This window comes from Oncorhynchus nerka, linkage group LG17 (genome assembly GCF_034236695.1).
Source record: "Oncorhynchus nerka isolate Pitt River linkage group LG17, Oner_Uvic_2.0, whole genome shotgun sequence".
NCBI lineage: Eukaryota > Metazoa > Chordata > Actinopteri > Salmoniformes > Salmonidae > Oncorhynchus > Oncorhynchus nerka.
The window spans coordinates 46,050,086-46,078,054 of record NC_088412.1 but is presented as its reverse complement, the minus strand read 5'-3'; the positions used below and the strand labels follow the sequence as shown (position 1 = coordinate 46,078,054).

General features: G+C 45.1%; 2 protein-coding genes across 4 annotated transcripts in view; one reads left to right on the top strand and one right to left on the bottom strand.

Moving 5' to 3' along the window:
- Positions 1 to 131: 131 nt before the first annotated feature.
- LOC115145325 (transmembrane protein 125-like) lies at positions 132 to 13,994 on the top strand. 3 transcript variants are annotated; one of them, XM_029686814.2, is made up of 3 exons: positions 132 to 759; positions 4,884 to 5,155; positions 8,439 to 13,994. In XM_029686814.2, exon 3 carries the CDS (start codon positions 8,720 to 8,722, stop codon positions 9,398 to 9,400), a length of 681 nt encoding a protein of 226 aa, XP_029542674.1. In that variant the 5' UTR covers positions 132 to 759; positions 4,884 to 5,155; positions 8,439 to 8,719; the 3' UTR covers positions 9,401 to 13,994. The 3 variants fall into 3 exon arrangements, with proteins under 3 accessions (XP_029542674.1, XP_029542673.1, XP_029542675.1); XM_029686813.2 differs by having other exon boundaries at positions 4,884 to 6,151; XM_029686815.2 differs by lacking the exon at positions 4,884 to 5,155.
- A 2,187-nt stretch (positions 13,995 to 16,181) lies between these two features.
- Positions 16,182 to 27,969, bottom strand: part of LOC115145324 (AP-1 complex subunit mu-1-like) — a 37,553-nt gene continuing 25,765 nt past the window's right edge. Inside the window, exons 7-12 of the mRNA XM_029686812.2 lie at positions 24,924 to 25,066; positions 24,747 to 24,818; positions 24,213 to 24,371; positions 21,876 to 22,001; positions 20,876 to 20,951; positions 16,182 to 17,562 (exon numbers count right to left, since the gene is read on the bottom strand). Of these exons, the coding sequence (XP_029542672.1) occupies positions 17,540 to 17,562; positions 20,876 to 20,951; positions 21,876 to 22,001; positions 24,213 to 24,371; positions 24,747 to 24,818; positions 24,924 to 25,066 (599 nt within the window). The 3' untranslated portion in view covers positions 16,182 to 17,539. The remainder of the gene's footprint in view (positions 17,563 to 20,875; positions 20,952 to 21,875; positions 22,002 to 24,212; positions 24,372 to 24,746; positions 24,819 to 24,923; positions 25,067 to 27,969) is intronic.

The following is a 27,969-nucleotide window of genomic DNA, read 5'->3' as shown; positions in this document are numbered from 1 at the left end:
AATTGACATGGTTGTTTATTGTTAATCCAAAACAGTCTACACCATATTGATTCAATATTTTATAGGCTTGTCAGTAGCCTATTTGTGTTTTGAGTGATGCATGTGGTGTGCATATTTAACGGGGCTGCCCGGTGAAATGGTATTCCTTCTTATTACAACCATAATAATGGGATATGGCAAAAACGATATGCCTGTCATTCTCTGGCCCTGAAAAAGTATTGGGAAAATCCTATTTTGTCTGTTTGCTCCGTGCTATCTCAACCGTGCACACCCCCCTTCATGAGATGTGGTTATAATTCCAGCCTAGAGCGCGGGCTTTCCTCGTGGGACGTCGGCGAAAGGTCGCGCGCTGCACTGTAGCCCAAGTAGGATAACTGCATACGTGGAGTGTGTCTGAAAGTGTCGCCCGATCAGCTCTCGCCTCCCAAACGGCGTCGCTGCGGCGTCTTGTGACCAGACCTGCAACAGGGATAGTCCACTCGACCTGAGCACTGTTCCGGGAGCGAGAGGCACACACTTTCATCACCCTCAGTGGCTCCACACCGCAGAAAGGTAGTCTAGTCAGAGTTGTGCGTTGATTATCGAGACGAGACGGTTTCAAACAGTTACGGCACGCACCAGATTAGCCGCGGCATATGGTTGGGAATTGGAAATAGCTCCCGGCGCACGAGCGCAGATCTGTGTGTGGAGCGGTTCCGTTTCACGCCACTGAGAAACGGGGATTAAGAGCGACAGCGAACGTGTCAGCAGCACGGACAGGTAAATAAACGTACTGAATATAAATGCCAGACAGACGGCGAATGAATCGCACAGTCGTTTCGATAAAATTACCAGTCAAATGACCAGAAACACGCTGTAACTTTCTATTATAATATGAATCCATCCACCTCTTTTTAGTTTCTTTCTGGGCTACTTAATTGAAGTAGGTAGTCAGACCACTGCATAGACGAGCCTATTTCCCATTTTTAAAATGTCCAGTTAATAGAGGTGAAGGAGTTCATCATTTGACTGTTATTTAGCTTTAATGACAGCCTAAGGAAATGTGTTACTGTATGTTTATTGAAATGTCTACCATGTCACCATTCTCATGAGACAATTATCACAGAGTCGGCTACATCGGAGAGTTCGTTCACTGCAGTTGCAACACATTGAATTCAAATAACCCGATGTATTTTCGGAAAGACTCCAAGCCTATTTTCCTTAAAGTTATCTCCCATGAAAATACATTGTAGCTCATAATTGAGATATTCCTAAAAAAAAAAATTAAAGTGGGAAATTGGCCACTTGCTTGTCTCTTAATCATGGTCATTAGCTGTTTGACATAAGGTTTAATTATTAGTACATTAACAAATAGTGTGAACAGACCAGTGACCTTTATGGTACATTTCTTACAGTCATGAGTTTAAAAAAAACACTCTTTATCCTGTCCATTCTTCAGTCTACATATGATGCAAATAATTTAGCATATTCTGTTTTCAGACACATTTATGCCATACTGGAATAGCTGAATAAATATGAACCTTTTATTGACCGACCAAATGGGTGGAACAGGACTGAATTGTCTCGAGTGTTTTGACTTAAGTGAACCAGGAAGTAGCCTATACTGTAACTTGTTTCTGTCAATATCACATCCCACCCTAACCTTTGGACCACAGTGTTAGTGTTGTCCTCCAACCTCTGAACACTGTTATGATGTAGCTGTGTCATGGACGATGACTCCACTTTTATAAAGCTACCATACAAAGCAAAGGTCAATGCGTGCTTGTGTATGGCAGGGAGAAACGGAGAGAATGAGAGAATAGTAAGTGAACGGGTGATGTTTAAGGAGCGTGCGGGTCCATGTACAGTGGATGTCGGAAGTTTACGTACACCTCGGCCAAATACATTTAAACTCTGTTTTTCACAATTCCTGACATTTTATCCTAGTAAAAATTCCCTGTCTTAGGTCAGTTAGGATCACCACTTTATTTTAAGAATGTGAAATGTCAGAATAGTAGTAGAGAGTGATTTTATTTCAGCTTTTATTTCTTTCATCACATTCCCAGTGGGTCAGAAGTTTACATACACTCAATTGGTATTTGGTAGCATTGCCTTTAAATGGTTTAACTTGGGTCAAATGTTTTGGGTAGCCTTCCACAAGCTTCCCACAATAAGTTGAGTGAATTTTGGCCCATTCCTCCTGACAGAGCTGGTGTAACTCAGTCAGGTTGTAGGCCTCCTTTCTCGCACATGCTTTTTCAGTTCTGCCCACAAATTTTCTATAGGATTGAGGTCAAGGCTTTGTGATGGCCACTCCAATACCTTGACTTTGTTGTCCTTAAGCCATTTTGCCACAACTTTGGAAGTATGCTTGGGGTCATTTTGAAGACCCATTTGTGACCAAGCTTTAACTTCCTGACTAATGTCTTGAGATGTTGCTTCTCATGATGCCATCTATTTTGTGAAGTGCACCAGGCCCTCCTGCAGCAAAGCACCCCCACAACATCATGCTGCCACCCCCGTGCTTCACGGTTGGGATGGTGCTCTTCAGCTTGCAAGCCTCCCCCTTTTTCCTCCAAACATAACAATGGTCATTATGGCCAAACAGTTCTATTTTTGTTTCATCAGACCAGAGGACATTTATCCAAGAAGTACCATCTTTGTCCCCATGTGCAGTTACAAACCGTAGTCTTTTTTATGGCGGTTTTGGAGCAGTGGCTTCTTCCTTGCCGAACGGCCATTCAGGTTAAGTTGATATAGGACTCGTTTTACTGTGGATATAGATACTTTTGTACCTCTTTTGCACTTTTCTCACCAAAGTACGTTCATCTCTAGGAGATAGAACGTGGCTGTGTGGTCTTCTGGTGTTTATACATGCGTACTATTGTTTGTACAGATGAACGTGGTACTTTCAGGTGTTTGGAAATTGCTCCCAAGGATGAACCAGACTTGTGGAGGTTTACACATTTTTTTCTGAGGTCTTGGCTGATTTCTTTTGATTTTCCCATGATGTCAAGCAAAGAGGCACTGAGTTTGAAGGTAGGCCTTGGAATACATCCACAGGTACACCTCCAATTGACTCAAATGATGTCAATTAGCCTATCAGAAGCTTGTGAAGCCATGACATCATTTTCTGGAATTTTCCAAGCTGTTCAAAGGCACAGTCAACTTAGTGTATGTGAACTTCTGACCCACTGGAATTGTGATACAGTGAAATAATCTGTCTGTAAATGTCCTAACCGACTTGCCAAAACTATAGTTTGTTAACAAGAAATTTGTGGAGTGGTTGAGAAACAAATTTGAATGACTCCAACCTAAGTGTATGTAAACTTCCGACTTCAACTGTATGTGTGCGTGTCACCGATGTACAGTACCAGTCAAACGTTTGGACACACCTACTCATTCCAGGGTTTTTCTTTATTTTTACTATGTTTCTGCACTATGAAATAACACACATGGAATCATGTACTAACCAAAAAGTGTCAAACAAAATCAAAATATATTTTATGAAGTTCTTCAAATAGCCACCCTTTGCCTTGATGACAGATTTGCACACTCTTGGCATTCTCCAGGTTCATGAGGTAGTCACCTGGAAGGCATTTCAATTAACAGGTGTGCCTTGTTAAAAGTTAATTTGTGGAATTTCTTTCCTTCTTAATGTGTTTGAGCCAATCAGTGGTACTTTGAAGGATCTCTCATATAAAATACATTTATTTGTTTAACACTTTTTTTTAGTTACTACATGATTCAATATGTGTTATTTCATAGTTTTGATGTCGTCACTATTATAATACAATGTAGAAAATAGTTCAAATGAAGGAAAAACCCTTGAATGAGTAGGCGTGTCCAAACCGACTGGTACTATATGTGTATGACACAGATTGTGTTCTGGCTTGTGCTGTGTTAGGTAGGTTGCAGCCTGGAACCCTGTGAGGATCAGGTTGTAGGTTAGTCTCCTGTTTCCCAGAGCAGGGATATGTAAATATGCTGAAGGCTGCCTCTAAACCCACACAGCGACAGTGAGATTTTTTTTAAAAAGAGGAAAAGTTGGAACAAAAAACCCAAATAAGTAAACCAGTTTCCTTTCCTGCAGAGTGGAGCAAGGCAAGGGAGACAAGACGCGAGTGCATGTTAATTGGTGATTTGATGATTAGTGGTTTAATATTGCAGCTGTGCTCAGTACAGGCATACTGGGGCCATGGACTCAAACTCCCTGTGTTATCAGGCAGGCCGCTAGGAGAAAGCAACGCAGAAAGAGAGAGGAAACAGTCTGCATCCTAGGATAGAAATGTTGTTCAGAACACTTTTCAGAATCGGGGTAGGATTATGATGGGGCATACGGTTACCGTGTGCTTGTGTTCTGTTGTTTCTCCATCCAGTTTTCAGAAAAGCTAGAGCCAGACGTCTGAGACCAGCAGGCTGGAAATACCAGTGTTTTATGTTTGTACGAGTCTCTTGACAGTCTCCAATTAAAATAGCATTAAAGCAAATTTGGGATGGTGAGACTAAACCGAACTGAACCGAACCTGCCCTCCCAAACCTCGCTACATCTCTCTATTGCCCTTCCTCTCTCATTGCCGACTGAAGGCATCCTTGGTCTGATGTCTAAGGAGGACACAGTGACAAGGAGACCGAGACACAGGCAGTGAGTCAGCCCATTGTCCCCTCACTGTGCCTAGCCACAGAGAAGGTCCCCAGGCCCCCGACTGGAAAGTGACAGGAACAGAGACACGGCCTGAATAAAGAACCATTCACAAGCTCTGTCTCTTTCTCTCACTCCATCTCTCTCTCCTTCTCTCTTTTCTGTGTACTTACTAACCTCTCCCCTCCCTCTCTCACTCTCTCCCTCAAACCCTCATTGTCTCTTTTCCCCTCTCTCCACCCACCACGCCACCTCTACCCAGAACATCTCATCCCCAGACGCCTGCCTGCCGCCAGCCCCTAGCAGCACCAGCCTCACAGCCTCCCGGCCCCCATGGCACTTGGCACTGATTCCTACCACAAGGACAGATGGTGCCAACCCTGACCCCTCTCCTCGCCTGTGGGGACCCACACCGCCACAGAGAGACCGCCCATTGACAGGAACAGGAAGAGGGAGCTCCATCGCCACGGCAACTCCTAGCCCCACATCCTCTCCAAGGGCCTCAGATAAACACATTCACACAGCAGGAACTCGGTGAGGTCCCTGTTTTGTTTGTCTCCGGCTAATTTGTGCCTTTGAGATTTCACCACCATCAGACTTCTTCTTTAGGCGTTCCATTCCATGCCTGTTTAGACTGTATGAGAATGTGCTCATGGACCAGGACCAGTGCAGGAGTACGACATTAGTTTGCTGAAAGCCAGTGAAACTTCATCCTGTCTGGGACTTCTCCTCTTTCCCTCCTGGCTGGCCTGGCCTCTCAGGCCTGGATGAATTATTAAACAGACTCCACAGCCAAGCTCAGGCTCAGTGCTGCTGGGAGCTCTATAGGCCTCTTTAAACCCTTGCTGATTGAAGGGATCAGAGTCACGGGGTCATAGGTCAAACGACACTGCAAAGAGAAAAGAGGTAGAAGCAGTTTCTGCCGTTTAACTGCAGATCAAAGCAAAACCTCCAACTCTCTGGCTCCCTTGACTCTCCTCTCCTCCAGACAGAAGTCAAACAACCACAATTCTGTTTATTCTTTACTGGACATTATTATTATATTGAACCCATTACTACTTGATCTACAGACAGATTACCATATAATGGCTGACTCCTATATTAAAAAAATAAAAAAGGGAATAGCACTTCAACATAAAATTAGACACTAATGGCTTGGTGGGATGAATTCAGCAGGGCCAAATAACAGAGGAGGGAATACGGTGTCCCTAAAGCATAGCAGGTAATTGGAGAAAAGCACAGCTTCTCTGTCGAGCCGACCGACAGACTGACCTTCAGGCTGAAAACTCGGAACCAAAAAGGCATGAACTGACTGATTTTTTTTCAAGGCTTACGGTTATCTCTGGGATTTCATCATCATTATCACAGAGAACATTTGCATAACTGAAATATGCTGCACTGCACACAACTACCATCAACATTGTTGGGTGCAGACGTTTGGGAGAAGCCATTGTCTGCACCTGTCTGACAATATGGAAGAGAGACTACAGTAGAGCGCAGGGAGAGAAAACAGAGGCGCAGATGATAAAGGTATTTCTATTGAGGTCCGTGTAATCTGGGTGATATGATGGAGAGGTCAGCTGTGATCAGAGAGAAGGCAGAAAGGCTTAGAGAGAGAGGGGGGGGAGGGTAGAATGTGTACAGGTGTGTGTGGGTGAGTGCATGCGAGAGAGGGAGAGAGAGGTGTGTGAGGTGTAGGTGTGTGAGTAGTTTTTGTCCAGCTCATATGCTACCTTAATTACTGCCTTCTATTCCTGTTCTGTCAGTGGCATCAGATCCAAACCTGCTGGGATTTAATTAGTGACTCAACAACACTCACACACACTGTACTCCTCTCTCCCACACACTGCACACCATGTTCTCACACAGTACACACACACACACACACACACACACACTGTACTCCTCTCTCCCACACACTGCACACCATGTTCTCACACAGTACACACACACACACACACTGTACTCTTCTCTCCCACACACTGCACACCATGTTCTCACACAGTACACACACACACACACACACACACACACACACACACACACACTCACACACACTGTACTCCTCTCTCCCACACACTGCACACCATGTTCTCACACAGTACACACACACACACACACACTGTACTCTTCTCTCCCACACACTGCACACCATGTTCTCACACAGTACACACACACACACACACACACACACACACACTGTACTCCTCTCTCCCACACACTGCACACCATGTTCTCACACACACACACACACACACACACACACACACACACACACACACACACACTGTACTCCTCTCTCCCACACACTGCACACCATGTTCTCACACACACACACACACACACACACTGTACTCCTCTCTCCCACACACTGCACACCATGTTCTCACACAGTACACACACACACACACACACACACACACTGTACTCCTCTCTCCCACACACTGCACACCATGTTCTCACACAGTACACACACACACACACACACACACACTGTACTCTTCTCTCCCACACACTGCACACCATGTTCTCACACAGTACACACACACACACACACACTGTACTCTTCTCCACACACTGCACACCATGTTCTCTACACACACACACACACACACACACTGTACTCCTCTCTCCCACACACTGCACACCATGTTCTCACACAGTACACACACACACTGTACTCTTCTCTCCCACACACTGCACACCATGTTCTCACACAGTACACACACACACACACACACACACACACTGTACTCTTCTCTCCCACACACTGCACACCATGTTCTCACACAGTACACACACACACACACACACACACACTGTACTCTTCTCTCCCACACACTGCACACCATGTTCTCACACAGTACACACACACACACACACACACTGTACTCTTCTCTCCCACACACTGCACACCATGTTCTCACACAGTACACACACACACACACTGTGTACACCCTGTACACACATCCACCTCACAGTTATGAACTGAAACCACGTCGAACATTGGGAGTCCAATAAACACAATGCGCTCTGTGTAATTAAGTATCCCTTCACTTCACACCTCATGTGAACGCCTTGTCTCAGTGTGATAGTCCCTGTGTGTTGGTGATGAGGGCTCATCACACCCTGCTGCTGTTCAGCTCCGGCAGACAGGTCGTGTTTGTGTAAGCAGGCCTGCCGCTCTGCGCTCGCCTCGCGCCTCGGCTCGCGCTGCTGACTTTGATAGTAAACACGCTGACAGGCTTTTAAAGACAAAGCTGTCTGCGGCATAACCTTGAGAGTCGCTGGGACTACAGGGACCGCTTATTGATAAAGGGATGAATACTTCGGCCCCTTTGTCGCTTGCGCCGCTATCTTATAAACATCACCCCCGGGGGAATAAACAAGAGGTTGCTTTGCTCACAACACGGAGGACGAGACCTGGGTTACGACACATAGCTACAGGGTGCTGGTCTGCACAGGAGGAGTGAACTGTAAAGATGACAGGCCATGGTATGAGAGAAAGGTGCGGAATAGAAAGTGTGTGTGTTGTGTGTTCGATTAGCCTATGATAGTGGTCTCACCTGATTGCCTCTGTACAAATTTGCGGAGTAAGAATGGGGGGGATTCAGGTTGCCATTTCAGCAGTATGGTTTCAGTCAGTCCAAACACCTCTCTCTGCAGGCTACCTCTATTTATATGGCAGGAGCTCTACTGTTTACAGCTGCTGTAAAGATGGCATATGCCGCAGTGTGTGTGTGTGTGTGTGTATGTGTGCGTGTGTGCATGCATGTCAGCAGGTGGCTCTTATCTTCCCTGTCTCTCCTCTCCCCAGGTATCTATCAGGCTCCATCCTGGTCCCATAGCTCTGAGGGTTCAGTGACGGGCTGTCCTCTCAGGCTGCAGTGGATTACACGAGGGAACCTGTGATCCACAAATAATACCTGTAATCCAGTGAGAAGGAACTGTGATCCGGAGAGAGGCCCAGTGATCGATCCACCAAGGGCTGCTGTGATTCACTGAGGACTGAGAGTTTCAGAGAGAAGGAACTATGACCCGGCACTGAGCGTACCAGTGGTCCAGGTTGTGTTCTGCCGTCAGGCTGGGCGAATCAGGATGCCAGAGCTGGAGGACTTCCCCCCAATGCGGGATGACCAGCCGGTTGGTCCTGACCCGAACCAGATCCAGCGCAGCATACTGGACGAGCAGGTAGAGCTGTGGTGGTTCCGCGACCCGGCCAAGTCTCTGCTGTGCTACGCCGTCGCCGTCCTACTCATCCTGGGCTGCGGCCTGGGAGGCATACTACTCCTCTCCACCACGACCAGCTTCTCTAGTGACTGGCGCATGGGAGCGGGCATGGCTCTGTGTCTCTTAGCCCTGGCCGTCCTCCTCAAACAGCTCCTGAGCTCCGCCGTGCAGGACATGAACTGCGTCCGCAGCCGGAGGCGGATCGATATCCTGAAGAGCGGAGGGCTGTCGGATCTGTTAGTGGTTCTCATCACAGGGCTGTGTCTGGTGGTCTGCGGGGCCGTACTGCTGAAGCTGGCACTAGGACACCACATGCCCAAGCCCGGCGTAGCCCTTAATGATATGTACATCTCTGGGGTGGTGTTGTTAGCTGGAGGAGGGTCAGCGGTGGTGGGGGTGGGAGTGTACACGGGGGTGGTGTTCCTGTTGGAGAGGACGTGGCCGGGACAGAGGTTCAGGGATAGGGCCATGGGGGTGTTCACTATCTCTGGACGACACATGGACCAGGGTAGGAGGGAGACCACCTCTAGCTTGGCTAACCTCATCTGACCAGAGACATGGCATGGGATAGGTAGCCCGAAACAGCAGATGACCGCAACACTCATATGGCCCAGATCTTATCCATATATGGGCACCGGGAGGGTTGGAATTTATTGGTCCGCTCTGGCTTGAGATAGGTGGGCTTAGTTGCTGGGCCCCATTTGGTGTGAACGTGGGCCACATCCACCTTGCTGTCTGGGAGGGACCAATGGACATCACATGTGAAAATGGAATTTGAGCAAAGTGGCCGCCTTTGGAGCAACTAAGTATCAATTCAATTTTGCAGGTCCATGAATTGCAATATGGGATAGAGAGCTGTGTCTACACAACATGTGCTATTTTACTGATTCAAGCATTGGCCATCCTTGGATAATTACTTATGAGATGGAACCCCAGCAGAGCACTACTCTCTATAATGTGCAATAAACAGAACGACAGTGACACAGACACTGGTCCCGGACACAGAACAAAGACACTGGTCCCGGACACAGAACAAAGACACTGGTCCCGGACACAGAACAAAGACACTGGTCCCGGACACAGAACAACGATTAAGATTCATAATGTGTCTAATCTAATAGTATCATCCACTACAAAGCAGTTGGTGAAAAAGCTGCTGTATGGAATAATCATATCATAGAATAATGTAAACAGGTTACTGTATGAAGTGATTTCCTGATAAATGTCACATTTTGTCACCTTTTTATGTCACAGGTTTACAGCTGTGTTGGGTAGTCAAAGGCCTTGCAACTCTACGAAGAATCTGAGGAGAATGTCGCCTGGTTGAATGGTACAATATGGTTTAATTGAACAAAGCATCTGTGTGTTTGCGTGTGTGTCTGGCCCTCGCAACTCCTTATCAGGCAGTACATGTGAGCTGTCTGTCACTCAGAGACAATAGGGGTCACTGAGGCGGCCATTGTTGTTGTACCGACGGCCGGCCAGGCCAATGGACAATGGGCAGGCTGTGGATCGTAAGGGGTTGGCGTCGCCCAGTACGGCTTTCCCTTACCACCCTCTAACACACACACACACACACACACACACACACACACACAGCGGCAGCGACTGTGGCTGTAATCCCTCATTGACAAGGGACTGTTCTCTGACCTGAAGTCTCTCTCTGTCTCTGCTGTGCAATGCTATGCAGGACATGCGAGAAAGAGAAAACAGTACAATATAGCGACAGGAGAGAAACCAGACGAGAAAGAGCGACCGAGCTAAACCCTCAGGTGCAGTCCACCTTTTAGGCCATAGGGGGTTCATACTCACAAACTTGTGCTTAAACTGGCAGTTTAGACCTTAGGTTTCAAATGTCTATCTGCTAGCTTTTCTCATAGGCAAACCTGGCACAATTGGCCATCTGGCTACCATGAGTCATTTGTATAGTGAATAAAAATATAAAAACGCAACATGTAAAGTGAAATAAAAATAAAAGATGACCCCAAATTTTCCATACAAGCTTATTTCTCTCAAAGTTTGTGCACAAATAGTTTACATCCCTGTTAGTGACCATTTCTCCAGGTGAGGCATATCAAGAAGCTGTTAATTTAGCATGATAATTACACAGGTGCACTTTGTGCTGGGGACAATAAAAGGCCACTCTAAAACGTGCAGTTTTGTCACACAACACAATGCCACGGATGTCTCAAGTTTTGAGGGAGTGTGCAATTGCCATGCTGACTGTAGGAATGTCCACCAGAGAAGTTGCCAGATCATTTAATGTTCATTTCTCTACCATAAGCCGCCTTTAATGTCGTTTTAGAGAATATGGCAGTAAGCCTAACTGGCCTTACAACCGCAGACCACGTGTAACCACGCCAGCCCAGGACCTCCACATCCAGCTTCTTCACCTGCGGGATCGTCTGAGAACAGCCACCCGGGACAGCTGATGGGTTTTGCACAACCAAAGAATTTCTGCACAAACTGTCTCAGAAAACGTCTCAGGGAAGCTCCTCTGCATGCTCGTTGTCCTCACCAGGGTCTTGACCAAATTGCAGTTCAGCGTCGTAACCGACGTCAGTGGGCAAACGTTCACCTTCGATGGCTACTGGCACGCTGGAGAAGTGTGCTCTTCGCGGATGAATCCCAGTTTCAACTGTACTGGACAGATGTCATACAGCGTCTATGGCGTCGTGTGGGCGAATGGTTTTCCGATGTCAACATCGGGCGCGGTGCCAGGATTTCTTTCTCTCCCGGTGCTAAGGGGGGGCTTGACCAATACGTGGGGGTGCTAAGAACATTTTCAGGACTATTTACAAGTGCATTTATTCCTGACAATTGTGCATTGGTAATAATGTTTCGGATGAAATGGCTATCACAAGGTCAGAAATGAAATGACTAATATCCAAAGTGCAGCCACAACGAGAAGTGCAATGCATTTAGCCGATGCCTGTTAACTGTGCACACACTTGTAATACGAACTGGCTATCAGCACAATCTTAGTGATTTATATTTCTATTGCAAACAAAAATAACTTGTAGGCCGATGACATACATGCGTCCGGCTGTGCATTGGTTATAATGTTACCAATTAAATGAAAGGAATAATATACACATTGCAGCCACAATGAGAAGTGCGTTGACCCCTTGCCTGTCAACTTTGCCCACATGGTGTAAAACGAGCTGGCTGTCATCACAATCTTAGCCATTTCTATTTCTATTGCAAACATACTTGTAGGCCGACTGCATCTTCTTGTTCCATCCAGATCCAGATCGGCGCGATTGAATCATGTTCCCACCAGCGGACAGGCGCGCTCTGTCAATGAATAAAAGGTCTTTCAGTTACTCCCCAGGTGTTTGTTTTATTAGAAGGACGATACGACGATACGTTGTTGAGTCGATAATCTTCTGGACATCCAGGGCCCTGGTTCTTTCTGCGTGTTATGGACAGGCAGGCAAGCTTGCTGAGTCAAGGGTTTGCCCAGTATTTCATTCTGTATATCATGATGCACTTAGCATTTCTAGGATTATCTGAGATTTTCTTTGTCGAATTTGCCTCTGACCTGTAAAAGTTCAAGGAAGTTTCCCTCTCTGTGAAAGTCCCTGGTATGCAGTAAAATGCAATGACTCCACAACTGCTCTCATATATTCTCTGTTCTCTGACTATCTTTCTGAGTAGTCCACTCATTCCATATTTATGCTCCACACTAGCATTGTGTGTCTTGAACAAACTTGTGGCCTTCTTCCAGTTCTGGTAGCCATCGTGGGTAAATGCTGCCTTCTCTCCACCATAGTTTCCTGGACGTTGAAAATGGCGGCATGCAAAGCAGAAAGCACAGTCCTTTGAGATTTAGAATATTCCAGCCATTTGTAATCCTCATACCATCTACGATTGAAGTAGCGATCCTGCTGTCCAACTTTTGTGGCTGGATAAAGCCGAAGAAGAGGGCGCCTTGGTTCTTCAAGGCAGGTGACTGGCTTAAATCCGAGGGAGTGGTGGCTGTGCTAACAGTGCAGCTAACGGTGGCTTTGGAGCAGCTAGCAGTGACAAACTGCTCTGGTGCTCCCTCACGTCGTGGCTCACAATTTTTTTCTCTCTCCGACTCATCTTTCTTATCTCCCTCTTCTTCGGCCCCCTCAGACAGGGTCTGGATTTTCATTTTCTACCCGCACTCTTCTCTTGATCAGAAAACAGTCCATCACAACGGAGCGAGATGGGTGACTAGCTAGCTAGCTAGCTAGAAGTTAGCACACACCAGACACACGTCATAGGGGACACGAGCACGCAGCCAGGGATCGGATTGGAACGGAATCTCTGGTTATTAACTTTGACATATTTCTTTATTTAAAAAAAATAAAAAATAAAAATGCTTTTGAGGGGGCTTAACTGGGGCTATGCAGATTTGTAATGTAGCTATAACCTCCCCTAGCCCCGGTGTAGCTCCGTGCCTGGTCAACATCGTGAACAGAGTGTCCCTTGGTGGGGTTATGGTATGGGCAAACATAAACTACGGACAATGAATACAATTGCATTTTATCGATGGCAATTTGAGTGCACAGAGAGACCGCGACGAGATCCTGAGGTTCATTGTCGTGCCATTCATATGCCGCCATCACCTCATGTTTCAGCATTATAATGCACTGCCCCATGTTGCAAGGATCTGTACACAATTCCTGAAAGCTGAAAATGTCCCAGTTTTTCCATGGCCTGCATACTCACCAGACAAGTGAGCATGTTTGGGATGCTCTGGATCGATCTATACAACAGTGTTCTCACCAATATCCAACAAATTCACACAGCCATTGAAGAGGAGTGGGACGACATTCCACAGGCCACAATCAACAGCCTGATCAACTCTATGCGAAGGAGATGTGTTGTGCTGCATGAGGCAAATGGTGGTCACACCAGATATTGACTGGTCTTCTGATCCACGCCCCTACTTTTTTAAAAATGTACAGTATCTGTGACCAACAGATGCATATCTGTATTCCCAGTAATGTGAAATCCATAAATTAGGGCCTAATTAATTTATTTGAATTGACTGATTCCCTTATGAACTGAAACTTTGAAATTGTTGCATGTTGCATTTATATTTTTGTTCAGTGTATGTTCGGTAACAAAATAAAGAATCTTATTAAACTAGGTCAACTTGGCCACCAGAGGTCGTTCCCCTTGGTCTGTTTTTAAATTTTTTAAATTTTATTTTATTTCACCTTTATTTAACCAGGTAGGCTAGTTGAGAACAAGTTCTCATTTACAATTGCGATTTGGCCAAGATAAAGCATAGCAGTGTGAACAGACAACACAGAGTTACACATGGAGTAAACAATTAACAAGTCAATAACACAGTAGAAAAAAGAGTCTATATACATTGTGTGCAAAAGGCATGAGGAGGTAGGCAAATAATTACAATTTTGCAGATTAACACTGGAGTGATAAATGATCAGATGGTCATGTACAGGTAGAGATACTGGTGTGCAAAAGAGCAGAAAAGTAAATACAGTGGGGCAAAAAAGTATTTAGTCAGCCACCAATTGTGCAAGTTCTCCCACTTAAAAAGATGAGAGGCCTGTCATTTTCATCATAGGTACACTTCAACTATGACAGACAAAATGAGGGGGAAAAAATCCAGAATATCACATTTGTAGGATTTTTAATGAATTTATTTGCAAATTATGGTGGCTGACTAAATACTTATTTGCCCCACTAAATATAAACAGTATGGGCATGAGGTAGGTAAATTGGGTGGGCTATTTACCGTTAGGCTGTACAGCTGCAGCGATCGGTTAGCTGCTCAGATAGCAGATGTTTGAAGTTGGTGAGGGAGATAAAAGTCTCCAACTTCAGCGATGTTTGCAATTCGTTCCAGTCACAGGCAGCAGAGAACTGGAACGAAAGGCGGCCAAATGAGGTGTTGGCTTTAGGGATGATCAGTGAGATACACCTGCTGGAGCGTGTGCTACGGGTGGGTGTTGCCATCGTGACCAGTGAACTGAGATAAGGCGGAGCTTTACCTAGCATGGACTTGTAGATGACCTGGAGCCAGTGGTAACAAGTAAAGTGTGCCAATATTTGCATGATGCATGATCTTTGACTTGGCTATTGACTTTTTTTACGGAAAGAAATATGTAGGAGGATTATATGTTTATATTTGTAGCTTTTTTTTTTTTTTTTTAAAGGATGGTGGTTTTGTCATACTGTACCTCTATTTTATGCTTTCACTGACTGATGGTGCAGTCTGCTGAGGCTCAAAGTTTGGAAGATGAGACTGCTGAGAGTTCATATTTCACTGGTGGCAACAACAACAAAACAATGGGGGTGGGGGATAACGCTTCACTACTGGTCATATCAAGTCAAATAACGTATATTTCACAAATGAATCATTATAAATTGTATGTTAAACATTGTAGGTCTACATTTAGGCGTACAAGTCCATGTAATGTAATATGATTATTAGATCCTTGCAGTGTGTTTGTCTACTAGGCTGAAGAAAGATGTGGCTCCTTATGAAATGAATTCTTAATCTTAATATTCAATATGCACTTCTCGTCTCAACACACTAACACATTTACATTTACATTTAAGTCATTTAGCAGACGCTCTTATCCAGAGCGACTTACAACACAAATGTAATTCTACATTTCAAAGGGACTTTTTTTAATGTGGGATTCTATAACCTTTGCTGCAAACTGGGTCAACTATCAGGATGTAGATTTCCTACACTGAGATATTTGACCAGTCACTCACATACCAAGTTCCGTTGCACTTGTGTTAAAGGGATAGTTTGGGATTTTCCAATGAGGTCCTTGCCCAGAGTCAGATGAACTTCTGGATACCATGTCTGTCTGTGTGTGCAGTTTTGAAGGAAGTTGCGCAATTGCTAACTAGTTTTGGTGCAACGACAAAGTCTAGCTGTTCCTGTAAACTTCCGGTCATTGTGCTAAGCTAGTTAGCATTTTCTCGCAAAACTACCTCTAACTTTATGCTGGACGCAGATACATAAAAATGGTATCCACACATTCATCTGACCCTGGGTAAGTAGATAAAGGGCTTCATGACCAAAATTGTGAACTACCCCTTTTAAGGACGCTTTTATGAAAGTGTTGGATCATGTCGAACTGCGTCAACAATTTGAATTGGCTGATACGGAATTTGTTACCGGACATAATCATGCTATTCAGCTGGTCATACTTAGCATAGTGGCTAATTGTGCCAGGTTTGCCTATGAGAAAAGCTAATACCGAGACATTTTAAACCAAAGGTCTAAACCTCGGTTTAAGCAAAAGTTTAAGTATGGACCCAGGAGGTTCAAAATACAAATCTCACTGATAGACAAATAACTAGAAGAAAAAGTACAAAGACATTTATTTATACATTGGTCCTTTTGCCTCCTATTGACTTACATATGGTTAATAAATAAGATATTGAGAGATTGAAAAACACATGTACTAATCATTAAAACCCTTTCTGAAAGAAAATCGTCATATTTGTTCTGTTCCTCAAACAACTATTTTACAAGGAAAGTGTAATATGGGATTTCATACAGTAGGCCTACACACCGCAAACTCATGCACATAACAAATTGACTGTAGCGTCTAGTCTGGGCTGAACCTTTCAACTCTATTCCTCTGGCAGAGACCCAAGGCTGATATGAGGGGTTGGTGCCCAACAGACTACAGTAACTATACCAAACAACACCTGCTTTGGAAAAGTTGGGTGTTTTTTTTTTATGGAGAAAAATCAATAAAAAATATAAAACCATTAATTTTAACCCATTTTGGCATACAATAGCCAGGCAAGGCCTTGTTCATACTGGTCCACCTGTATTTCTGGAGGGTTACATTATTTCTTTCATGTATTTTCCTCAAGTGATCTGTTCCCGCCAGGTAGATAAACTACTTCCTTGTCAGTAAAGCAAAAAGAAAAATAATTCCTTCAGTCTTTTCCATATAGTTAGTTGTAAGCTGAGTGCAAATACAAAGATGGCAATGGATGACAATGTTGTTTATTTTGTACTACTTAGTAATCGGTGATCTGACCAGCTCGGTGTTCATTTCATGAGACTGAATGCTGTTCCAGAACTGACCCCACGATAACATCACCTGACAACCACACCCACCAGATACAAGTTTATCAGCTGTGTAAAAGCCACGTTTCAATGTTCATAGACTTTCAACCATGTCTCACACCCTGAATTCTTACAGTAAATTAAACACACTGTGCCTTGAGAATAAACAAACTATACAATTTTTACAACACGACCAATAGGGGAAAACCCCTACATTCATTACTCTATAAACTGAGAAAACATGTCTCCAGATGCTGTAAAACTTTTGCCATAGGTGACACATCAGTCGAGCTCTGAAGGGAAACTATGGGACGGTCTCAATTGCCTACTCCTCGCGTCGTCTCTCCTCGTCTCCTTCTCAAAACCCATTGGAGGAGATGGTCAGAGGGGTGGGACCTCTGGCTTCCTCATCCAATGGGGTTTGAGGAAATGACAGAGAGAGGAGTATGCAATTGAGATCGTCACAGAGTCTTTACGGTACTCAATGTCTGCAGATCAGGGGCATGATGGCTGCCTGGTCCTTTTGGAGAGTGGTGAAAATGGTTACCCTTTCCTTGTCCTCTGCTGTCCCTCACTCCCAGGGAGCCAGAGAGAGGGGGAGGGAGTGAAGATCCATTCGTCTGGCAGCAGGCTTGCCCTTAGTTTGTCCGAAGTTGGTAATCTGCCAAAAGAGGGAGATGTAACAGTGTTAATGTACACTATTACTATGTATCATCACTTTGCCCCTGTACTGTGGCTGTGGTTCTGACTTTGCCCCACTGTGGCTGATTAAACTGTTCTGTGATCTCGCTGTTCTTTGCCCCTGTACTGTGGCTGATCACGCTGTTCTATGTATCATTTGCCCCTGTACTGTGGGCTGACTTTGCCCCACTGATTTAACGCTGTTCTATGTATCATCACTTTGCCCCTGTACTGTGGCTGATCACATTAACACTGTTCTATGTATCATCACTTTGCCCCTGTACTGTGGCTGATCACATTAACGCTGTTCTATGTATCATCACTTTGCCCCTGTACTGTGGCTGATCACATTAACGCTGTTCTATGTATCATCACTTTGCCCCTGTACTGTGGCTGATCACATTAACACTGTTCTATGTATCATCACTTTGCCCCTGTACTGTGGCTGATCACATTAACGCTGTTCTATGTATCATCACTTTGCCCCTGTACTGTGGCTGATCACATTAACGCTGTTCTATGTATCATCACTTTGCCCCTGTACTGTGGCTGATCACATTAACGCTGTTCTATGTATCATCACTTTGCCCCTGTACTGTGGCTGATCACATTAACGCTGTTCTATGTATCATCACTTTGCCCCTGTACTGTGGCTGATCACATTAACGCTGTTCTATGTATCATCACTTTGCCCCTGTACTGTGGCTGATCACATTAACGCTGTTCTATGTATCATCACTTTGCCCCTGTACTGTGGCTGATCACATTAACGCTGTTCTATGTATCATCACTTTGCCCCTGTACTGTGGCTGATCACATTAACGCTGTTCTATGTATCATCACTTTGCCCCTGTACTGTGGCTGATCACATTAACGCTGTTAGCATCTAAACCCACAAAACTGGGGCTCGGCGTGCCTGTGCCTTCTGCCGAGTCCCCAACAACCGGATGTTCAGGTTTTCAGAGGGAAATCAAAAGAGAGCCTTTGACATGACTTCCGCTTTTGGATGTGAACAAGGCGACACATCTTAACTCCTCCAAATTTACTGGATTGGTTCAACAGTCAGAATAGAACCTCCCCCCTACATTTAAAAAATATATATTGTCAAGACCAGTATGTCGGGGATCTCGTTTCATGCATTTGCTACATTAGGTTAGAGTGATAGTGATCACATTGGGGTCAGTGGAGCAGTTATAAATGGCATTACAATAACCGCTTAGAACTCGCTTATGAATAAGTCAACACTGCCAGTGTAAGGTATCGGATTGTGGTGCGCCTCTCTCTCTCTCTCTCTCTGCCTCCCTCTCTCTCTGCCTCTCTCTCTCTCTGCCTCCATCTCTCTCTCTCTCTGCCTCTCTCTCTCTCTGCCTCCATCTCTCTCTCTCTCTGCCTCCATCTCTCTCTCTCTCTCTCTCTCTCTCTCTGCCTCCATCTCTCTCTCTCTCTCTCTCTCTCTCTCTCTCTCTCTGCCTCCATCTCTCTCTCTCTCTGCCTCCATCTCTCTCTCTGCCTCCATCTCTCTCTCTCTCTGCCTCCATCTCTCTCTCTGCCTCCATCTCTCTCTCTCTCTCTCTGCCTCCATCTCTCTCTCTCTCTGCCTCCATCTCTCTCTCTCTCTGCCTCCATCTCTCTCTCTGCCTCCATCTCTCTCTCTCTCTCTGCCTCCATCTCTCTCTCTCTCTGCCTCCATCTCTCTCTCTGCCTCCATCTCTCTCTCTGCCTCCATCTCTCTCTCTCTCTGCCTCCATCTCTCTCTCTGCCTCCATCTCTCTCTCTCTCTCTCTCTCTGCCTCCATCTCTCTCTCTCTCTCTCTGCCTCCATCTCTCTCTCTGCCTCCATCTCTCTCTCTCTCTCTGCCTCCATCTCTCTCTCTCTCTCTGCCTCCATCTCTCTCTCTCTGCCTCCATCTCTCTCTCTCTCTGCCTCCATCTCTCTCTCTCTCTCTCTCTCTCTCTCTCTCTGCCTCCATCTCTCTCTCTCTCTCTCTGCCTCCATCTCTCTCTCTCTCTCTCTCTGCCTCCATCTCTCTCTCTCTCTCTCTGCCTCCATCTCTCTCTCTCTGCCTCCATCTCTCTCTCTCTGCCTCCATCTCTCTCTCTCTGCCTCCATCTCTCTCTCTCTGCCTCCATCTCTCTCTCTCTCTGCCTCCATCTCTCTCTCTCTCTCTGCCTCCATCTCTCTCTCTCTCTCTGCCTCCATCTCATCTCTCTCTCTCTCCTCTCTCTCTCTCTCTCTCCTCTCTCTCTCTGCCTCCATCTCTCTCTCTCTCTCTGCCTCCATCTCTCTCTCTCTCTCTGCCTCCATCTCTCTCTCTCTCTCTCTCTGCCTCCATCTCTCTCTCTGCCTCCTCTCTCTCTCTCTGCCTCCATCTCTCTCTCTCTGCCTCCATCTCTCTCTCTCTGCCTCCATCTCTCTCTCTCTGCCTCCATCTCTCTCTCTCTCTCTCTGCCTCCATCTCCTCTCTGCCTCCTCTCTCTCTCTCTGCCTCCATCTCTCTCTCTCTCTGCCTCCATCTCTCTCTCTCTCTCCTCCTGCCTCCATCTCTCTCTCTCCATCTCTCTCTCTGCCTCCATCTCTCTCTCTCTCTCTCTGCCTCCATCTCTCTCTCTCCCTCCATCTCTCTCTCTGCCTCCATCTCTCTCTCTCTCTCTCTGCCTCCATCTCTCTCTCTGCCTCCATCTCTCTCTCTCTCTCTGCCTCCATCTCTCTCTGCCTCCATCTCTCTCTGCCTCCATCCATCTCTCTCTGCCTCCATCTCTCTCTCTCTCTGCCTCCATCTCTCTCTCTGCCTCCATCTCTCTCTGCCTCCATCTCTCTCTCTCTCTGCCTCCATCTCTCTCTCTCTCTGCCTCCATCTCTCTCTCTGCCTCCATCTCTCTCTCTGCCTCCATCTCTCTCTCTCTCTGCCTCCATCTCTCTCTCTCTCTCTGCCTCCATCCCCCTCTCTCTCTCTGCCTCCATCTCTCTCTCTCTCTCTGCCTCCATCTCTCTCTCTCTGCCTCCATCTCTCTCTCTCTCTCTCTGCCTCCATCTCTCTCTCTCTCCCTTCCTCTCACCCGCTCTCCATCTCTCTCTGCCTCCATCCCTCTCTCTCTCTACCTCTGCTGATTACAGTGGAAAGGTGATAGTCACCTTGGCATGCAGAGCCAAGTGACACGGAGAACCTAATGGCACCAAGGCATAATTCCGATCCCCCAGCTTTATAAGTAGAGAGGTAATGGATATGAAAGCTGGGTTCACTACTGGGTTGTATAGTGCTGAGATAAGGAGTGTGTGTTTGTGTGTGTCTCACCTCCACTCTGTGTTATGTAGCGTACCCACGGTAACGCCTGATAGCCGCTCTTCTCAATGATCTTAAGATAGCGTACCTGAGGAGGAGCAAAGAACAGTTACATAAACCAGACATACTGGTGAGACTGCTCCTTCCAACCTGTATGCACTATTCACTGAACAGTTACATAAACCAGACATACTGGTGAGACTGCTCCTTCCAACCTGTATGCACTATTCACTGAACAGTTACATAAACCAGACATACTGGTGAGACTGCTCCTTCCAACCTGTATGCACTATTCAAAGAACAGTTACATAAACCAGACATACTGGTGAGACTGCTCCTTCCAACCTGTATGCACTATTCAAAGAACAGTTACATAAACCAGACATACTGGTGAGACTGCTCCTTCCAACCTGTATGCACTATTCAAAGAACAGTTACATAAACCAGACATACTGGTGAGACTGCTCCTCCCAACCTGTATGCACTATTCAAAGAACAGTTACATAAACCAGACATACTGGTGAGACTGCTCCTCCCAACCTGTATGCACTATTCAAAGAACAGTTACATAAACCAGACATACTGGTGAGACTGCTCCTTCCAACCTGTATGCACTATTCAAAGAACAGTTACATAAACCAGACATACTGGTGAGACTGCTCCTTCCAACCTGTATGCACTATTCAAAGAACAGTTACATAAACCAGACATACTGGTGAGACTGCTCCTTCCAACCTGTATGCACTATTCAAAGAACAGTTACATAAACCAGACATACTGGTGAGACTGCTCCTTCCAACCTGTATGCACTATTCAAAGAACAGTTACATAAACCAGACATACTGGTGAGACTGCTCCTCCCAACCTGTATGCACTATTCAAAGAACAGTTACATAAACCAGACATACTGGTGAGACTGCTCCTTCCAACCTGTATGCACTATTCACTGAAACTCATGTGGCTCTACAAGGGTTCACGTTAACAGAGATTAAAATGGGTTCGGTTAACTTACCTGGATACCAGATACAGTGAAATAGGGGATCTCAAAGTTGACAGTGATGGGCCTCTTCCCCTCCAACTCATCACTCTCCACACTAGGCAGCCCAAAGTGAGCCCTCATCGTGTACTCCTTGCCTCCCTACACACAAAACGCACACGATCACACACTTTCGTTGGGAAATTTGTGGCATTTCTCTCCGGTAGGTTTCTTTGTAACATATCTGCTCTTAACAAAGCAAAACTAGCTAGACTAAACATTCCTATACTTGTAAAACTCTCCTCACACCTGCACTGGGGCAGGATACATCCGCAGTTCACAGGACTGCCTTGTCCAATCAAGGTAAAGTAAACAACTACAGAGGTGACTTGGATGTCGTTGGTCACGACACAGTTATTAAAACTGTCCGTGTGACTCTGTTGTTTTTCAAAGCCAGGAAGGATGTGGGTTTACAGCAGCAGCGAGAGCTGACAGTCATATGCTGAATGTAATGTTAATAGTCATGGGGTTGAGTGCAGTATCCTTATCGGTCTTTATCAATATGAAGTGTTGGGGCGTTTTATATTTCCTCTAAAGCCGTTATCAGTCATTACTTGGCTAACCTCCCCTGGGTTCGTCTGGTGGCAGTGTGAAAACATGCTATCTATAAATGTGCTGTTTCCTGTGAGAATACTGCATGTACTGCCTTCCGAGAATGGTAGGACAAGACTCTATTTTGACTATTTAGTTACCATTCAGTCGATAATTACACACGGGGTTGTTCCACTTCAAAAAGCTCATGAAAGAAAATAATGTTAGTGTTCCTGCAACATTATTTTGTTGAAATATAATTTGATCTCTGAGAAATGATGTTTAATTGATTGCATCCAAATTGGCCATTTTAATTTATAGGATTCATATAATATTTAATAAATATAGTACCAGTCGATTTGGACAAAACTTTTTTTTAATTAACAATGAGTTAGACATGAGGAATCCAAAGGAATGGTCAACAGCCCCCCACGGACACCCTACGTCAATCCCACCCCAACAACGAGTAGATAGTATCAGTTCGCCGTGTCTGACGGTAGTACGGAGCAGCGGCTCTGAGTATTGTTTCTTCATCCTATGTAATGTATTCCCAGTGAAATTTGTGACGTTTTTAAAAATCCTCTTTTCATTGAAGTTGTTAGGTTTATGTCCCATTCTGTTATTACCAGAATGTTAAAGGGATAGTTCACCCAATTTACAAAATTACATTGGTTTCCTTACCCTTTAAGCAGTCTATTGGCAAGGTATGAAAGTAACCCAGGCTTTGGTTTTGTTGGCCACTGTTTCAAATGCTAACTTTTTTGCATTTGTGGCACAAATCCAATGCAAGTCAATGGTACCTATATCAGTAATTTCACGCTTCCTGTTTAAATCATACTAAAGTATCTAAAAAATAAGTCAATGATGTTACTTTTAGATTATTTGGAAATGAGGTGTGAAAATGCTAATATAGGTACCATTAACTTGCATTGGATTTGTGTCACGAATACATACTTAGCATTTGAAACAGTGGCCAGGTAAACATAAACCAAAGCATGGGTTATTGTTATACCTTGTCCATTGTCATTTTGTAATTTAAGCGAACTATCCCTTTAACATTAATAGCAGGAACAGCACCATCTTGTGGTCAGAACCTGGTATTATCAGGATGTAGGATGGAACATAAACCTAACAACTTCAATGACTTATTTCTATGAACGGGGGAGAAAAAACTAAATATACCAAATTCACTGAGAATACATTGCATAGGATGAAGAAACAATAGTCCAAGCTGCAACTCCATACAACTTCTCAGACATAGTATCAGTTCTCTATCTACTCATTGTTGGGTAGGGATTGGCGTAAGTGGGACTTTTAATCATTTATTTGTTTGGTCCAATCGACTGTAAGGCAATATATTTACTGAATATTATATGAATCCAATAAATGAAAATGGCCAATTTGAGTGCAATCAATTCTTAATTTCTCAGAGATCAAATTATATTTCAACAAAAGAATGTGGCAGGAATGCAAATCCTAACGAGAGAAACGATTTCAGAACAATTGGAGATGGTGGGTGTGATGGCTTCCTGAAAGGACATGGAATGACCCCATAGTATGGTAATGAAGAGTTACAACTGTTGTATAGCCCTTGTGTTACTCTTGGGTGAGCAAGGCTTGAACAAATAGCATCTAAAAACACATGGTGACTGTTACAATATCTATGATAATAGCAGAGGATGCACGAACAGGAATGCATCGACTGCCATCTGCAATAGGTTATTAGCATAGTAATGTTGAGTTTCTCTCATGACGCTAGCTGTGTCCATGTGGGCTACTTACAGGGAAGGACTTGATGTTCCACTGCACCACGCTCTTCTCGGGAAGATACTTGCAGCTGCCTGTGCTCGTCTTGAATTTAGGCGAGTCGGCGTCGCTGGGCACGGGTACCATGATGGCTACGTTGTTGGCGGTGGAGCGGCTCTTAAACTGACTCTTGGCCTGCAGGGTGGAGGGGAAAAGGTAAGGGTCACAGGGTTACCGACAAGGACGTGCAGTGACATAAAGAGGGGGAGGGGGGGCAATTTATGGGGTAAAACCCACTTTTACACTACAGCGATGATGACACAGTCATGAGGAAAGAAACACAGTCATGGACATGGAACGGAGGCTATTGTATGAAGAATTTCCTGTTCAATTATTAACTTGCTATGAGTTTAAGGGTGAGGAAACCCAACGGTTTTCACACATTGAAGCAAAAAATGGAAACAACATGGATCTGTGTCTATGTACTTAAGAGAGGTCAGTGTTGGACCTACTGGTGAAACACAGTAGATGTTGACAGATTGACAGTGAATGATGGTGGACATCCTTTACCTTAACCTTGATCTCAACTCGGCTGTGGGAGAACTTCTCAATCACACTCTCGATCCATATAAGAGGCTTCACCTGTCACGGAAAGGCCAGGAGAGGAGAGAGAGAGAGAGAAGGTCATCAGGTTAACATTGGGCAAGGGAGGGTGTGTGTGTGTGTGTGTGTGTGTGTGTCACTGACCGTGGTGTTGAGGCGGTAGGACATGAGCTCACTCTCTCCGTCCGGGGGGATGAAGGAGATGGTTCGATCGTTCTCGAAGCGAGACAGACGGACACACTGATGGAACTGGACGTCTTCCAGCTCTACCGTCTTACTCTTCTCTCCTGATACGACACACAGGCAAGGAGGGGGCTATTGTACGCTATGTCCTAATACAGTCAACTCCTGAGAAGTGCAAAATCTCAACAGCAGTCCATAGCAGTTCACCAGTCCCAGTTAAAATACTGTACATTCCGCACACCTTACTTGCCTCGGATACTAACTTCAAAAAAAGGCTAATCTCCTGTATGTTCCACTGTCATCCTTCGTGATCTGAAAACTCACAGTGACACTGGACACACACCACTGTGTCTTCTTCATAAGGACTTTATAAAGAGTTCCATCAGTCAGCTCTTGCAAGAGAAAGCTTCGGGAGACCACTCTCTTCAGTAGTGGGCTAGAAAACAATGTCATGGCAATGTGGATGTGTGCCGTAGTGAGAAAGCCTAATGTTCTTGTTGTTTTCCCAGAGTAAATGGTCCAGCAGAGCTGCTGTTAAAAGCTCTTTATAATGAATCAGGGCCACTGGGCTTTCACTTAAATCCCCCCATGAACCTAGAAAGAATAACCCTGTCCATACAGCAATGGCTGTATAGAAATAGACAGCCATCGACGGATGCACGTGACACCATTCATTCCTATGTGAAGACTCAACAGTGCACTGAATCCAAACTAAGTCGGTTAAGAGGCGGTCGTATGGATACAGAGAGCTAGAACACCGAGTCAAGTCTTTGGAGAGACCTGTTAAGACAGCTCAAATCCCGGCAGGTAAGCCCTTGGGAGCACTGGTCCACGACACAGGTATGATGTCCCATGTTGCATCATCACTGGGTAACTGTGAAAAAGGAGGCACAGTCCTTTATGTTTTGGCTCTAAGGGGGTGTACACAGTCCCCTGTGGTTCACCCGAAAGGCTGTGCCATCTCCCTAACGAGGCAACAGAACACTCATGTATCCATATCAGATCGGAAATCCTGCGTTTGTTTGATTTGTTTTCCCAATTTGAACTGTTTCAGCTCTCGTATATCTCTCACAATCTACTTAAAATCTCTCCCTGTACGCACGTGTCTTGATTTCCCTGCACGTTTCATCTGTATGCTTTCCTCATACCCAGATTTGACTGTCCTCACCCTCCCGTCTCCTCCACAAAACTGTATGTAGTAACGGGCTCTGACCAGAAGAAGGTGATGTTTAACCCATGTCTGTTCACGTGTAGAAAGCCAGGCGCAACAGTAAAGGCTTGTTAGTAATCAAACACACGAGCATTTGTGGTTGAAAGTTACCTTCGGTTTTGCAGTGGGGTGTCTCTTGAAAGGCATCCATACGTATGACGCGCACAGACACAGACCAGTAAACATACACATAAGAAAGATATTAAAGTGCCTCCTCCTCTGGTTATGGTACAATAGGGTGAGTGCAGAAGCCCATTTTAAATTCTCATGTTTATCTGTTCATTGTTTTGTCGGAGTAGTTTTCCTGTTCTGTTCCAGACATCCCACTCCACTTCCAGTCCGTGGGCAGCATGCACATGTGAGGAGCCGTCCAGGGGGCATCTTTCATCTGCCAGCAGCAGCAGTAGCCTCGGGGAGGGATTAGCAACAGGGCTAGACCAAGGAAGAGTAATCCACCAGACGCCCCACAACCAGGGCACGTGAGGGGTGAGAACAGGGACTGGGGCGGTGAAGGTGGGGGGTGTAGGTAGGGATGGGGAGCAGTGGAGTGGTGGGAGCAGGGATGGGGAGAGGAGGCAGGGGGAAAAGGGGGGTGAGTTGGGCAGGATTGGGAGCACACTGAGATTTTGAAGGGTGAGGATTTTACCATGGGGTTGGAAGATAATTGTCCATGTTACCTATATTATGACCATCGCTCTCCAAGTCTGAAGAGTCAGATTATTTGGGTTTGGTATAAGAGTCTTTACCTCTTGGTGTGCGTTTACATGCTTGTAGGATTGTGTTTGTACCGTTTGTGTACTTGTGTGTGTGTGTGTTTGTACCGTTTGTGTACTTGTGTGTGTGTGTGTTTGTACCGTTTGTGTACTTGTGTGAGTGTTGTGTGTGTGTGTGCGCACTGTAACGGAAAACAGTCATTTATATGGTATTTTGGGGTATTATCAACAGTAAAATGTTTTACAGCAGCATACTATAGATTGTGGTGCATTGTGGGAATATTTTGTGTGCGGAGAAAGAATTGCTGTATTTGGAATGATACTGTAATTCCATTCCACAAAATACAGTACCGTACCATATTTTTTGAGCTCCAAAAACCTTTTGACCACTAGTGGGTGCATGGTATTATTGTTTCTGGCTCTTTAAAATGCAGTATTTTGATGTGTCCTTTATAAAAGGCTACATTTGTTGCACGTGTTAGTGAGAGTACCAATTTCAACTAGTATGTGGTAGTAGTGCCCCATCAATTTAAAATGTATGGGGGACAGATTGGAGTGTCAGCAAGTCTTAAACCTTAAATGGTGGAGCATTTTGCCATGTCCTTTTGGTCTGGTTTGCCAGGTAGTAGCCGCCAGTTTGGAAGCCTTTGTTAACCTGCCCTGTAGAAGTGCAGGTGATATAAAACACATTACCCAGCAGCCAACCTGTTTGCACCAATTCAATGTAAAAGTAAAATACTGTGAAATACAAACACCAATGAATTTCATCCATCCATCCATCCATCCATCCATCCATCCATCCATTACAAATACAGTAGTTGTTTTTTCTTTAGTATAATAGAGCCAATTCTATAGTATTGTAGTTTGTGTCCTTAATTAAACAGTATTTGATTTGATACAATATTTATATTACAGTATGTGTACTGCAATAAGAAATATAGGAACTAACTTGCCTCTTCGCTGCCTGCAAATGACTAAATAAATTAATGTGTGTGTGTGTGTGTGTGTGTGTGTGTGTGTGTGTGTGTGTGTGTGTGTGTGTGTGGTGTGTGGTGTGTGTGTGTGTGGTGTGTGGTGTGTGGTG

Bases quoted from the DNA above. Each gene is read 5' to 3' on its own strand.
- LOC115145325 (XM_029686815.2), top strand. From the start codon at position 8,720: ATGCCAGAGCTGGAGGACTTCCCCCCAATGCGGGATGACCAGCCGGTT.